Raw genomic sequence first — 14,999 nt, 5'->3', positions numbered from 1 at the left:
CTGGACACCATGCGAGAGGCTGGCCGCCTGCCTTCCTCGCCCTTGACGTCAGAGGTTCAGCTGCTCCTGTGAACATCCTTAAGCTTGCACCCACCCCTCCAGACCGGGTCTAACCTTGCTCCATCTGTCTTTGCTTTAGGATTTGAGCCACCACCCTGGCGTGTAACAGTGCCACCTCCGACCTGTGATTCTGAAGCTCTGAAAAAATTCTGGGCTGAAGGTGTAAACCTCGGAAATCTTGACTGCCTCAGGCTGGTGATATAAAGTGAGGTCCTGACGGTGGCCTTGGGGGATCGCCGATATTTACTCGGGCCTCGTAGAGTCTTAGCGGTTGGCTTCCTGTGTTACCGTTCTTGCCACCTCACGGCCGGCCGTGGGAAGGCTGGGGCAGCACCTCCTGCTTGGCCAGGCCAGGATCTGGCTGGGACAGGTTCTGGGAGCTGGGGCGTCTTGTCTGCTGTGACTCCACACTTCTTTGCATCCCGCCCGGCCTCAGGGGCTCACCTGCACCCAGCCAGCTTCACCTGGGCTCAAGGGCTGCAGGCGAGGATTCTGGCGCAAGGGGAGAAATGAGGCGAGTCAGCAGAAAAGGCCCTCTGGGGGTGGCCGGGCTGGGAAAGACTTCAGGGGGGCTGCGGGAGGAGGGGAGGGGAGGGTCTGAAGGAAGGGAAATGGCCAGCACATCTCTTTCCCCACATTCCTCCTGGAATTCTTTTCGTTCCCCTGGTTATAGAAGAATAGCAATTAGCAAATTCAGTAAAAAGAGCCAGAAATGGAGACTGTTTGCGCCTTTGGGGGCCAACATGCATTAGTGAAGGAATGTGAGAACTATATATAACCCCCCTGCTGGCCCACCCACCTGTCCGGCGAGTGAGCGATGGTCTGTTTGTTCCGGGCTGGTATGTAGCTCACTTCACTCTGGGAGCCCACCATCTGGACCCGAGCCTCGCTGCCAGTAGCTCTCCTTGACCATATATGGCAAAATGGTATATGTGATAAAAAGAAGCCAAATTCTCCAGTTGCGTCAGCCCCTGGAGCACGCAGCCTGCGGGGCTCCAAAGCCCTTCCAGCCCCGCTCCCTGCCTCCCGCCCCCAACCCTTGCTCCGGAAGCCAAACGGGCTCAGTGATTGGCTGTGGGGAGCCGGGGTGGGGGCTGAGGGGGCGGGGCCTCCCTCCCTTAGAAGGCTTCTGCCCCCTCTAAGGCCCAGACTGACTTCAAAGTCTGTTCCTGGTGGGGAGGATGATGGCTTGAGGGTGTTTGACGCTGGCTTTAAACCAGCGAGATTAGAAGTTGAGGGATAACACACATTCTTTTCTTCGGAAAGCAGCCTGGTGTGGTACCAGCGTGTATGCAGGTAGCAGGGTGGAGGGGCACACGCCACGCCCAGTTCCAAAGATCAAATGAACCCACATCCCCCAACATCCCTACAATACGCTTGAACCTTACCCTTACTTAGGCCACCAGGAGAAAAGTTCAGTCTAGATTGCTTAGCTGGGGGGGGAAAAGTTCTCTCTCTCTCTCTCTCTCTCTCTGGCTATGGTTATATACATACATATATAATTTTCTTTCCATTCACCCCTCTGCAGGGAGTTCCCACACGGGGCCTGGTACCAGGTGGGATGCTGAAGGAGGATGACCAGCACAGGCGAGGTCCTGGCCTCCAGCAGCTGCCCTGGGCAGAGAAGAGGCAGTGGCGACTGCTGCAGGGGCATCCAGCCCAGACCCAGGGGCTCAAGGAGGCTCCTGGGAGGAGGTGACACTTGAGCAGAGCCTGAAGGGTCAGGCAGTAGTTTGCCTAGTAGTGGGTGGGGATTGGGAACAGGAAGTCTAGGCTGAGGGGAGAGAGAGGGCAGGAGCTGGGTGAGTTCTGTAGGGGTGGTACGCGCTAAGGCTGGCAGGGAGGCAGGGGATAGAGCAGCTGGGGGTCTTTTCCAGGAAGTGCTAAAGAGTCTGGACCTCTGCCTGTCTCCCTGCCTCCTCTCACATCTGAGCCTGTGAGTCCCCAGAGTATGTGCCTAACCCTATGCCAGGTCCAGCTTACACACCGATATCCAGTGGTGAACACGCGCACACACACACACACACACACACACACACACACACACACACAGCAATGTTCACAGAGAGCCATGCTAATGCCCAGCCATTGCCAGCTCACATAAGCAAGGACCTTTAGCAAAAGGGAAGAGAAAAACAATGAAGCCCAAACGGGAAGCTGGGGGAGGAGGCAGGCCTGGTGAAGGCGCTCTGCCAGGAAGGGGTTCTGTGGGAGCGGGAAGCGTGTGGGCAGGAGGACAGGAGCTGCTGATGGAGGGGGAGAGGTGTCCTGGCTTGCTCCCCGCGCCCCTTGGGGAAGGCACAGGCGGGGCATGGCGACAGCTGCCAGCAGAGGGGCTGGGGGCCCGAGCACCAGCCAGTAGCCAGCCCCCCACCCCCCCGGCCGACAGCGTGGCTCAGGACGTGTGTCTGCATGGTTGCAGGGGGTCAACACCTCCTCTCCGACCCTCACCTCCACCACCCGCCCTGCCTTGCCCGTGGGGACCGCGGCTCCTGCCTTTACCTGCACTGACGGCAGGGGCCGGGGCACTGGAGGCGGGCGGCCCCTCAGAAAGTGCTCGTGTGAGGCCCAGCTGGGAAACAGGGTCTGGGGGCCTTGTCTGGCTTTCTCCCCTCGAGGATGCATCCAACCGGACATGTCCCTTGACGTCCTGGGAGGCGTGAGAGCCTGTCCTGAAGGGGTGAGGTCATCCTCGAATGTGCCTTCAGAGGCCTGTGTCCACTGAGCAGTCAGGGGGGAGATGAGGTTTTAGGATGCAGTTCAGCCATTGCTTTACACCAGGAAGCCCTCCCTGGCCCCCCAGGGCTAGGCCAGGGACCCGCCTGTGTGCCCCTCGGACATAACGAGGCAGTGGGACATGCCTGGGGGAAGCAAGGTGCCAAGTTCAAGTCTCTTATGATCTGGAAGTCACATCACTTCCATTACATTCTGTTGGTCTCACAGAGAAACCTCAATAGGATATAGGAGGAGACTGATCAGGGCACAGATATCAGGAGGAGAGGATCTTTAAGGGCTTTCTTAGAGGCTGGTTACCATACTCACAAAGTCTGGGGTCATTTGTTATGCAGCCATTGATAACTAACACAGAACTGGATGCCCTTGTAAGGGTACCTGGGCCCAGGGATCTGGGTGAATAAGGTTGGGTCTCTAGAGCAGATAGGATTCTTTCCATCACAAGAGAAAAAAAAAAAATCATTTCACAATGAAGTCTAGAAAGAAATGTATTGGCTCACGTAACAGAAAAAGCCCAGAAACAGTGCCGGTTTCAGGAGGAGCTGAAACTCAGATTTCATGAGAAAGTACATTATTAACTGCCAAATGGGAGGCACGGACAAGTCAGAGGTGTTTGGAGGAGGAAGAGGTCAGTGGTGGTGAGAACGATGGGCCGTGGAGGCTCACTGTACTATTTTCTCCATTTTTGTATCTGCTTTCAAATTTCTGCAACAGAAAGTAAAATACAACAAAGAACCAGAATGACCATGCTTCCTAGGAGGGTGTCACTTTGTTGGTCTGGCTCTTTTTCTTCCAAACACATGTAGAGGCAACCACCAACACATCCCAACACACTCCAAGCACAGAGGGGTTCTCTGAGTCAAGTTGCTCCAGAGACGTATCTGGACACACACACACCTCCCTTCCCCAAAGTCCCTAAGACTTTCCAGAGGACAAGCCTTATCCAGCAGCCCCTTCCTATTATGGGAAGTCTGTTTTCCTCTGACCCCCATATCTGTTGTGTCTACCTGCTGCTATTCAAGAAATCGGTCCAAATTGAGGGCACCTGCCCGGCCAAAGAGGTTGTTGCCACTTGGCTTCTTTGGATACAGGCACGGATTCTGAGGACGAGGATGGCATCGGTCCTGTTGACTGCTCTACGCACGGTGCCCAGGACCTGGTTTGGCACACAGCAGGTGTGTTTTTGTTGTATTTGGTGTATTTGTTGAATGAAGGAAACCTTTTCAAGAAAAAGGACCAGCTCCATCGACAGGTGAATGGATAAAGGAGATGTGGTATATAAATGCAATGGAGTATTTATTACCCAGGCGTAAAAAGGAATGAAATCATGCCATTTGCAGCAGCATGGATGGACCTAGAGATGGTCATACTAAGTGGAGTAAGTCAGACGGAGAAAGACAAATATCATATGATGTCGCTTATATGCGGAATCTAAGACAAATGATACCAATGAAGTTATTTACAAAACAGAAATAGACCCACAGACATAGAAGACAAACTTACGGTTACCAAAAGGGAAGGGGGTGGGGAGGGATGAATTAGGAGTTTGGGATGAACACATACACACTATTACATATATAACAGGTAAACAACAAGGACCTACTGTATCGCACAGGGAACTCTATTCGATATTTTATAATAATAACCTGTAGGGGGAAGAATCTCAAAAAGAATACATATATATGTGTATGTATAACGGAATCACTTTGCTGTACACCTGAAACTGACACAACACTGTAAGTCAATTACACCTCCATTGTTAAAAAAAGAAAAAAGAAAAGTAAGGCTCTGCCGCAGGCTTCCTCCCGCCCGGCTCTCCGCCTCACGGTGTGCTTGCTCTGCGTAGCTTTTACTCTCCCTCTGGCTCCCCTCCCGCCTGCTCTCACTCACACCAGCTCAGCCACAGCCTCCCACCCCACCCCACCCCGTTCCACCTCACGGCATCCTTCATCGCCGACTTTCCAGTCCCACCTTCCAGGAACCTTCTACTGTCCCCGACTCCCTCCTCTTAGACATCGAATCCCTTCCTCCAAACTACATGGTTCCCATCAACATTTAAACATCCTCTGGGCTCACCCACTGCAATAAACAAACCTTCTCCTAACACGTCCTCTTCCAGTGACTGCCTTCCTTCCCCTCCCAACCAACTTCTTTAAAACGTGTCCATATTCTGCTTTCCTTCACCCCACGCTCAGTTCTTACTCATTTCATTCTGGCTTCTACCACCATCACTTCCCCTGACATAGAATCTTGCCCGGGGTACCAGTGGCATCCTGGCGGTCCGCATCCTCCTCTTACACGACCGCTCAATCACATGAGACGCCGTTGGCCGGTCCCTCCGTGGACTCAGCCGGTTTGGCCCCCTCCCTCTGGTGGCTCCATCTCAGCCTCCTCCCCAGGCTCTCCCCCCTTCTCGGGCTGGTGGGATTTCCGAAGCCCAGGCCCCCAGGGCACCCGGGTCCACTCTGTACTCTCACTGGGCAGGCCATTCATGTTACTTATTTCGGCTCTTCTGTTACTATATATTCACCTATGACTCCCGAGATGATCACTGTCCATTCTCCTCTCCTTCCAAAAGCATGTTAGGACACCCCCACCCCCCTGGGACATGGTCATGAACCTGAGCAGAAGTGACACATGTCCCTTCAGGGCAGAAGCTTTAAGAGTCAGTATGCAATTCTCTAGGTCTCCTTTCTCTGCCTTAATCATAGTGGAAGGTTCTGTTGAGACAGAAGCTTCATCAGCCTGGTCCCTGAGTGTCTGTGACAAGCACAGTTTTCCTGATGACCCATTCTGGACGTGCGGCCGACTAAGAAATAAGTCTTGTTAATTATGGTGCTGAGATCTGGGTTCAATCTGCTTATAAAGTCTTAGTTGTTTTGGTATCAGGGTACTGCTGACCTCATAAAATGAAGTGGGAAAGGTTCCCTCCCCATCTATTTTCTGAAAATGTGTGTATTGGTGTTATTTCTTCCTTAAATGTTTGATAGAATTCACTGGTTAAAGTATCTGGGCTTGAAGTTTGTTTGGAGGGAAGGGTTTTGATAATGAATTCGAATTCTTTAATAGATAAAACTCCTTGGATTCTCAATTTCATCTTGTGTCAATTTTGGTAAGCTGCGATTTGTCAAACAATTTGTCCGTTTCATCTATGTTGTCAAATTGATTGGCATAAAGTTGTTTATAATATTTTCTTATTATTCTTTTAACTGTCTTATTATTTTTATTATTCTTTTTTAATGTCTGCAGGCTCTGTGGTGATATCTCCTTTTTTATTCCTTGTACTCATAATTTATTCTCCTCCTTTCTCTGTCTCTTTGATCAGTCTAGCTAGGAATTTACCAATTTTGTTTATATTTCCAATGAACCGACTTTCGGCTTTGTTAATTTTCTGTTTGTATGTTTTCTATGTCACAGATATTTGCTCGTATCACTATTATTTCCTTCCTTCTCCTTACTTTGGGTTTACCTGGCTCTTCTTGTTCTAGCTTATTGAAATGGAATATTAGATCACTGATTTTATATCTTTCTTCTTTTCTAATAAACAATATTTTCCTTTAAGCACTCCTTTAGCTGTATACTATAAGTTTTGATAGATTATATTTTCATTGATCATTCAGCTCAAAATATTTAATTTCTCATTTTCCTTTTGTTAAAAACAAGACAGCAGGTCCAAAATGGAGTTGCTTATGCCCCGTGTCACCATTGAACTGAGACTTAATGACAGTTTCAGCTCTCCCAGAAATGAAAAAAAAAATTTTTTTTTTTTGGCCTCGCCGTGTGGCCTGAGGGACCTTAGTTCCCTGACCAGGGATTGAACCCGGGCCCTTGGCAGTGAAAGTGCCAAGTCCTGACCACTGGACCACCAGGGAGGTCCCCAAAAATGAAATCTCAAACCAGCCAGTCAGGCATCAAATGATCGGTATTAGTTACATAAACTGCCTGGTAGACCCCTGCCATCCCCTAAAGGAAAATGACCTTGCAATTACCAACCCGCTTTTTTGCCAAGCCTAACTTCCTTGTTCCTGCTCCTTTCTGCCTGTTAAAGCCTCTCATTTTGCACAGCTCCTAGGAGCTCCTTTCTACCTGCTAGATTGGTTGCTGCCCGATTCATGAATCATTCAATAAAGCCAATAGGTCTTTAAAGTTTACTCAGTTATGTCTTTTTTTAACCAGAAGCAGATGCCGAAGCGGAATGAGGGCGAGTGAGGGAGTAGGAACAGGTGGGGAGAGCCTTCAGGTCGGACCCTGTGGAAGGGGAGAGGGAAGGAGGCACCGTGTGCAGGGCAGGGCAGGGCAGCTCAGCTTGGGGGACGCTCTGCCCGCCTGGGGGCGTGGTCCTGGGTCAGCAGAGACCGCCCAGCCGGGACGTCTCTGCTGTGCTGCCATTGGCTACAGGCTACTTGGGGAGGGTGTGGCCTTGCTGTGTGAACACCAGAAGGTGCGGCCGCTGGGAGCTGTCAGCCAACCAGCTTCCTCGGAAGAGGGTCTCTGGAAGGGACACGTGACTGGTGCCCCTCGCGGCCACACATGCCTTCCTAAACTAGGTCACGCTCCCGTGATACCTATTGTAACAGAACGACGTTCCTTTTGGAGAACTCACTTCGGTTGTAACTACACCCCTTGGGACCTTTGTTTGTGGGTAAGGTCCGTCTCCTGGAGAACAGGGACATTGAACTTGTTCGCCACTGCGTCTCCCACGCGCTGTGCTCAGTTAGCGCTCGATAGAGATGGAGAAGAGTGAACAGGTGACTAGTAACTAACTCAGGCTCTCAGAACCCCCTGGCAGCAGCCGGGCCACCTGGGAGCTGCTGCTGACCCCATGAAATCAGGTATGGCGGCGAGGGGCAGTTGTGTCGTACTAATCCGCATAGAACAATGGATACTTCTAGAACCGGCATCTCTGGATCAACACGAATCTCTGCGAAACTTTCTTGTAAAGGGATGACACTCCTCCCGACTTACTCCAGAGACAGTTACAGCTGGAAGGAGCGGCAGACAAGCCTGTGAGCGCCCCCCCCCCCCAGTGAACTGTCCCCAGGAAACAGCTAAGGGTCCCCGTACCAGAGGCTTTAATACACCCATAACACGCCCCCTTACCGTCTCCTCGCCTTCCCCAGAAAGCTGCCCTTTGCTCTGTTTTTTCTGAGGGGTTTCAGCTGGGACAAAGGCGGCCTCTCAGGGCCCGTAATGTGGGATGAAAATATACCCTCGTGTTAGGAACACGGCTGTAGGTTCAGATCCCAACCGTCCAAGCTGCAGGGCTCTGGGCAGATCATTTAACCCTCTCTGAGCCTCATCTTCTCACCTGTGAAATGGAACTAGCAAAAGGGCAAAAACAGAGGCTCTTCTGAAGGATAAGCAGAATGTCTGTAGTGGTGGCTCTGAGTTCAAGGCTCTGAGAAACCCTGCGGTAAAGAAATCCAGCTTTCCCAAAATTTATTGGACAACAGGTTGGCAAAGCCCAAGCCCACATGGGATGCCGGTGTTCCATGGAAACACTGCTCTAGAGAACTTAGCTTTTATCTTTAGAATGCTGTGGACCTTCTGAACTATCATGGATGAGATCCAGCTGGCCATGGACTCCTGCAGAATCATTCTGAGTTGAGTTGTAGGGGCGGTTATGACTGCATTTCAGCGAGGGATGCTGGCACTCTCCAGTGCCCTTCTGGGGTGATGCTCTGCAGGGATGTAGTGGGCGACACTCCTCTCTTTAATGCTAAAAGGACGCTTTCTCCAGTAAGAACTGGTCATGGCATAGAGGCATGGCATGTTTTAAAGTGGGATGCACCCTAAGGTTAGAGACCCACTTATTCCACTCTTCGTTTTATAGATGGGAAAACAGGCTTGGCTAGAAAGTCAAGTGACTTGCCCAAGGACATACGAAGTGAGGGGCAGAGCCCAGAGATCAGAACCAGCCGTTAGGCTCCAAGGGAGATGACGTCTCCTTCGTTAGAACTGGGCATGTGAAGGACCACTCAGTGGGGCCTGGGAGGTGCCTCAGCTCTTGGCTCCTTCTCCCAAAGTGAATTTATAAAAGGAGCCGAGAGGAGGGATTATGGCTGAAGGTCAGGGGTTAATAGGCCTGAGTCCAGATGGCAAGCAGATGGGCCCAGGCGCAAACGAAGGCCTGCTTCCTAGGCTTTCTGGTGGTTCCAGGGATGAGAAGTTAGGGAAGGAACTTGCAACAGATGGAAGGGAGACCAGAGGAATTTGGAATGGGCCCAAGGGGCCCGGCTCTCATAAATGAGGGGCAAATATTTTCTGCTCGGAGAGAACATTATTTACAAGGGAAGAGCAGAGACAGTGTCCTACCCAGATAGGCCGGTGGGCTCTGGCTTCCCGTTCTTGGCCGTGACCGATCATACCAACTCACGTTTCTAAGACAACTGGAGAACCAAATAGGAACAACGATCATGGTGATAAGAGACGGCTGTGGCGGGCTGGGCTGAGCCAGACAAGTTGAGCTCAAAGACCAGAAATTTTGAGGCCAGTTCTAAATTTAGTGTCCAATTTTTGAGGAAGCCAAAATGAGTTCTCCCTGCATGAAGTATGTCAGAAGAAAAGATACAAATCCCAGGGAGTAACAAGCACAGAGGGGGCGGGGGGGCCCCTTTCAGCCAGAGATGCTAAGAATGAGATCAAGCAGGCTCTCTTTAAAAAAAAAAAAACAGAAACCTCAGTGTCTTTGAAAACTAAGAGCTTTGAAAGAACTGCATATTGTGTCCCCTCTTCTTTCTTCCCTGCTGCTTTCTTAAAGATGTACCACTCAGGGGCTTCCCTGGTGGCGCGGTGGTTAAGAATCCGCCTACCGATGCAGGGGACACGGGTTCGAGCCCCGGTCCGGGAAGATCCCACGTGCCGCGGAGCAACTAAGCCCGTGCGCCACAACTCCTGAGCCTGCGCTCTGGAGGCCGCGAGCCACAACCACTGAAGCCCGCGCGCCTAGAGCCCGTGCTCCGCAACAAGAGAAGCCACCAAGACGAGAAGCCCGCGCGCTGCAACGAAGACTGAACTCAGCCAAAAATAAATAAATAAATTTATTTTTTAAAAAAAGATGTACGACTCAGAAAGACCCTCGAAGCAACTCAGGGTGTGTGTGGAGATGGCAACTTAAGCCTCTGTTTCCCCGTCCACACCAGCCCCCACTGGACCCAGCGGACCAGGCCTCGCTTCCCATGAGTGGGCTCCTGGCCCTGGGAAGAGGGTGGGTTCCCCACCAGTGCGGGCTCTTTCTGTTGGTTCAATCCAAGTCATCTCCTCATTGGACAATTCAAGGCACCGACACCACGCGTCGCTGACGCCAACGTGCCCTACAGAGAAGTCACCGGAGCCCCTACTTTTCTGGCCCCCACCACGAACACTCCCGTTGTGCTCTAATGGACGAGGGGTCCAAAGACCTAGACCCCATCCCAGGCCACACCGTCCTCTTACTCTTTTGCCCACAGACCTCTTACCTTCCACCTCTGCCGTTCGCTTTGCTAGGAGATCCTGGAGCATTAACCCCTCAGAGCCAGTTTCCTCATCTGTAAAACGTCAAAGATGCCAAGTTGTGTCAGAGGCACCCCTGTGGGGTTTCCTGCCTGCAGACCCAGCTCTCTGCTCCCCTGTGTGCTCTCCGGGTCAGGTCTTCACCACCGGCAGGAGACTCCTCCCTTATCCGGCTGCCTGCATTCATCCCGCACGTGGGTATGCAGGGCCGGCTTAGCCTCCCTACTGATCAAGTCACTCTCCTGCTCCAGACCTTTCCATAGCTGCCCACTGCCTACAGAGTCAAGTCCAAACAGTTCAGCCTGGTGTTCAAGGTCAGCCACGGTCTGGCCCCAGCCTACGTTGTTTGGTTTCATTCTTTGATTTACTTATTTATTTTTTTTTAACATTTATCATCAGAAACATTTTTTTTAAAATAAATTTATTTATTTCGGCTGCGTTGGGTCTTCGTTGCTGCGTGCAGGCTTTCTCCAGTTGTGGCGAGCGGGGGCTGCTCTTCGTTGTGGTGCGTGGGCTTCTCATCGTGGTGGCTTCTCTTGTTGAGGAGCACGGGCTCCACGTGCGCAGGCTTCAGTAGTTGCAGCCCACGGGCTCAGTAGTTGTGGCTCACGGGCTCTAGAGCACGGGCTCAGTAGCTGTGGCACGTGGGCTCAGTAGTTGTGGCTCACAGGCTCTAGAGCACAGGCTCAGTAGTTGTGGCGTACGGGCTTAGTTGCTCCGCCGCATGTGGGATCTTCCCGGACCAGGGCTCGAACCCGTGTCCCCTGCATTAGCAGGCGGATTCTTAACCACTGCGCCACCAGGGAAGTCCTTCATTCTTTTATTTAAAAAAAAAAAACTTTTTTATTGAAGCATAGTTGATTTACAGTGTTGTGTTAGTTTCAGCTGTACAGCAAAGTGATTCAGAATATATATATTCTTTTTCAGATTCTTTTCCCTTATAGGTCATTAAAAAATATTGAATATAACTCCCCATGCTATATAGTAGGTCCTTGTTGGTTATTTTATACACAGCAGTGTGTATATGTTAATCCCAACCTCGTAATTTATCCCTCCCCACTCCTTTCCCCTTTGGTAACCCTAAATTTCTTGTATCTTTTTTTTTTTTTTGGCCGAGAGGCTTGCAGGAATCTTAGTTCCCCAACCAGGCATTGAACTCAGGCTACGGAAGTGAAAGTGCTGAGTCCTAACCACTGGACTGCCAGGGAATTCCCTATATGGCTTCATTCTTGTCTACCTACTTCTTCCAGCAAACGGAGCAATGACTCTCCAGGTTTTCATGACTCTGGGCCCTTGCTCACAGCATCATTTTATCTGAGATGTCCTCCATATTTCTGCATGTCTGACCTTTACCCTACTGACCCCCACAGCCTACCTGTTAGCTGTATGACCACGCGCAAGGGATTTAAACCCGTGTCTGCGTGAGGTTGTTTCCAGAGACAGCCACAGCGATCCCTTCCATCCTGCGTGCCCTTTGCATTGTGACTTCGCCACCCCCCCCCCATGTCAGTTTCCCTTCCACTGGAACCTGGGCTGGCTCCGTGACATTTGTGGACCAGCTGAATGCGGTGGCCGTGGTGCAATGTCACTTGCAGCTTCTGTGTTTGCGCTCTGGGAAGAAGAGTAAAGAAGTCCCGGCCACCCTGTTGGAGAGAGGGGTCACGTACAGGACAACCAGAGCGCCCCAGGTGACAGCAGCCTGACGCTCCAGGCAAGGGACAAGGCCATCTGGGTCCTCCAGCCGCAGCCACAAGCCCGGCTCACGCTGTGGAGCAGAGAGGAGCGAGCCGCCCCTGCTGAGCCCTGCCTGAAATCCTGACCCGCTGGCTCGTGACGCAAGAAAACGATGGCTGTTTGAAACCACTACATCTGGGGTGCATTGCTATGCAGCCAGAGATGAGTGAACCGGTCTCCTCACTGACAAAATGGGGATATTAATGTTTTCCTGCCTCGCAGAAGGGCCAGGAGGATTAACCAAGTCCATCTATGTAAAGCACTTAGTGTCAGTACATTGTAGGCACTCAACAAACGACGGTGCCCCAGAACCTGAAATTACACCGTTTTACTTTTTTCCTACTCATCCCTAGACCCTTCCCCCAGTAGCGCCTGGCATACAGTGGGTACCCGGTAAACACAGATGAGTGTCAAGTGCCTTCCCTGATGTCCTCCACCTGAAGGACACTACTCTCCCTCCCTTGGGCCCCCCTGCACTTCCCAAACCGTAAACTTCATTCAGCCCTGAGCTCCGGCTGGTGGGCTCCCTTGCAGACTGTTGACCACCTCAAAGGCAATGACCTTGCCCAGAAAGCATGGGCAATAAATGTTTGTTGAATGAATGAATGAACGAAGCATGGGAACAATGCCACCCGCCTTATTAGCCTCACCAGGCTTATTGTGATTTGTAAAGAGATGAGTAAAGAAGGACTCGGGCACCTCTGTGCTTCCTCCAGAGGAGTGCGTCTAGCTGCAGTTCTGCTGCTTCTGTCTTCTAGTCTCACGTGTGAACTTTAACCTTTACGGAAGGAGAGAATCCAGCATAGGGCCCCTGGAGGAAGTCTCCCTATTTCCTGCCCGGAGAGCTGGCTGCCCTCTCAGGTGTGGAAGTACAGGGTGTGATGTCACAGGCCTGGGAAGGAACTGATAACCCCTCGAGTCCATTCCCATTGTTGACGGATGCCTGGGGTTCCCCTTCTAGATGGAAAATAGCTGATTCCTAGGCCAGAATTCAATCAGATATCAGTTTAATATCTCTAACATTTGCATGGTCCAAAGAGACAAAAGAATATGAAAGAATGCAGGATTCCTTCTGGTTTGAAGCTCTTTAGCTTCAGATTAAAAATGGCTTGACTGATCTTAACAGCCAAAGGTGCAAAATCAATTCAGGCAGTAGAGTTTCCTGGCAGGGGTATAACATGTCCTTTAAATCTAGGTGTCCTAGGCCATGTGGCACCTCCTTTGCATTATGGGGTCACTGACACAGCAATGACAGGGCAGAGAAGATGTTCTGTCATCTCAGAAGAGTTGAGAAGGCAAACCCCCCAAACGATGTGAAATTATTATAGTTTCCTCGATGAGTGGGCATCATTATAGATTTAAAATTAAGCATAGAAAGTTCAAGGGAACCCAAATCATGATATTAATGTTTTTAGGTAAAAGAATCTGCGCACATTTGATACTTACGCATTTATAGCTCAATAGGACTTGGCCTATTTAGAGTAAAAATCTTGAATTTCCAATGGAAAATCAGTAGGAATGGAATTGATTCAGATTATAATTTTAAACTGAAAACTCCTTGAACTTAGAGCATGGGAACATTTAAGAGAACTCAAAGTTCACCATATTTATAAGTTTAATTTATTGGAAGAATAATTTAAATTTAAATACTTGGAAAGGTTCTGTTTGGTAAGTTAGACCACTAAAGCACATAAAAGGAAACTGAACACAATAAATGTTTAAATGCAATTTAAAATGTTTAAGGGAGTTTAACTTTGTAACTGGAATCAAACATTCCACATCTTTATGAAAGTGATTGTGAAAATATGTTGGCCACAAATAACAGTAAGATTTGTAAGCCGAAGCTTAAGGAAGAACTAGGGTTTGTGAATGTTAATTCCAATAAATCAAACATTAATTTTAAAAGTCAGTGAAACCTCTGAATCATCTTTGTCTAGAAAATGAGATTTATGGTAATACGTGCCTTGTAGGATTGTTGGGAGGCTTAAATGAGACACTGGGTTTGAAGTGTTTGACATCATGACTGGTACATGGTAAGCTTTCAGTATGACAGGCCAGAAATTATTCGTATTATTCACTCTTTCTTAAAGCAGAGTATAGAAATGTCCTGAGATAAGAGGGATGTTCTGAGATGCCGGATGTAACCCAGAACACAGGGCATCCGCCACAGAGCCCCTCTCTGGCTAGCAAGGCTCGCCCTCCTTTTGCTGACTCTGCCCCAAATGTGGGGACAGCAGGCGTTCGGTTCATTACATATTCTTTAATGGAAGGACCTATGCTGACCTTTGGATCCCTTTCGCCAATGTCCGCTTCGCCAGTGTCCACGGGAGGCCTTTCTCTCAGTTCACTCCTCCGTTCACTCATTCATCCTACAAACATCCATTGATGGATGTACCAGCCCCACTGACGCTTGTGTCAGGCATCCTTCTAGGCGGTGGGGATAATGCCGTGACCACAGATGACAACCCCTGCCCCCCTGGAGCTGACCTTCTAATAGGGGAGACGGATGTTACACAAAGTCAACACGTGAGTTTTGCAGTAGGTTAGAAGGTGCTATGTTTATGGCAACGGAATGGGCGTGCCAGGGGCGGGGACTGCAATTTCAGAATGCGTACCCACGGTAGACCCCACGGAGGAAGAGACACCCGAGCCCTTTGAGCCAAGGCTTTAAGGAGGTGAGAGCAAATTCTGCGCCCAGGGAACAGCGAGTGCAAAAGGCCGTGGTGTGAGAGGAACGTGGAGGCGGCTGGTGAGGCTGGAGAGGAGTGAGCAACGGGGAGGGTAGGAGATGAGGTCAGAGAGGTGACAGGGGTAGGCGGGGCTGATCACGGAGGGCCTCGCGGCCTCGGTAAGGATTTGGCTTTTACTCTGTATGAAGTGGGAGGCCATTGGGATATACTGGACAATTGGAGAAATGTATGAACTGTATATTAGAAATCATTTAATCGATATTCAAATGTACAGATGTGACAATTCCTAAT

At 50.3% G+C, this 14,999-nt stretch overlaps 2 protein-coding genes and 1 non-coding gene across 4 annotated transcripts in view; all 3 read right to left on the bottom strand.

Moving 5' to 3' along the window:
* MYH10 (myosin heavy chain 10) overlaps window positions 1-967 on the bottom strand; it is a 195,963-nt gene extending 194,996 nt beyond the window's left edge. The window contains exon 1 of one of the 2 annotated variants that reach the window (XM_067021824.1): window positions 860-967. In XM_067021824.1, the coding sequence (XP_066877925.1) occupies window positions 860-933 (74 nt within the window). In that variant the 5' untranslated portion in view covers window positions 934-967. The remainder of the gene's footprint in view (window positions 1-859) is intronic. The other variant, XM_067021825.1, reaches the window with a different exon arrangement.
* Window positions 968-6,592: 5,625 nt separating this feature from the next.
* TRNAE-UUC (transfer RNA glutamic acid (anticodon UUC)) lies at window positions 6,593-6,665 on the bottom strand. The gene has a single exon. It is a non-coding gene; the product is annotated as a tRNA-Glu (tRNA).
* Window positions 6,666-10,250: 3,585 nt separating this feature from the next.
* CCDC42 (coiled-coil domain containing 42) overlaps window positions 10,251-14,999 on the bottom strand; it is a 31,191-nt gene continuing 26,442 nt past the window's right edge. Inside the window, exon 7 of the mRNA XM_067020479.1 lies at window positions 10,251-10,319. Within this exon, the coding sequence (XP_066876580.1) occupies window positions 10,293-10,319 (27 nt within the window). The 3' untranslated portion in view covers window positions 10,251-10,292. The remainder of the gene's footprint in view (window positions 10,320-14,999) is intronic.

Source organism: Kogia breviceps, chromosome 19 (genome assembly GCF_026419965.1).
Source record: "Kogia breviceps isolate mKogBre1 chromosome 19, mKogBre1 haplotype 1, whole genome shotgun sequence".
In the NCBI taxonomy this organism is placed as follows: domain Eukaryota; kingdom Metazoa; phylum Chordata; class Mammalia; order Artiodactyla; family Physeteridae; genus Kogia; species Kogia breviceps.
Note: the sequence above shows the minus strand (reverse complement) of the source record. Positions and strands in the feature narration are given on the sequence as shown.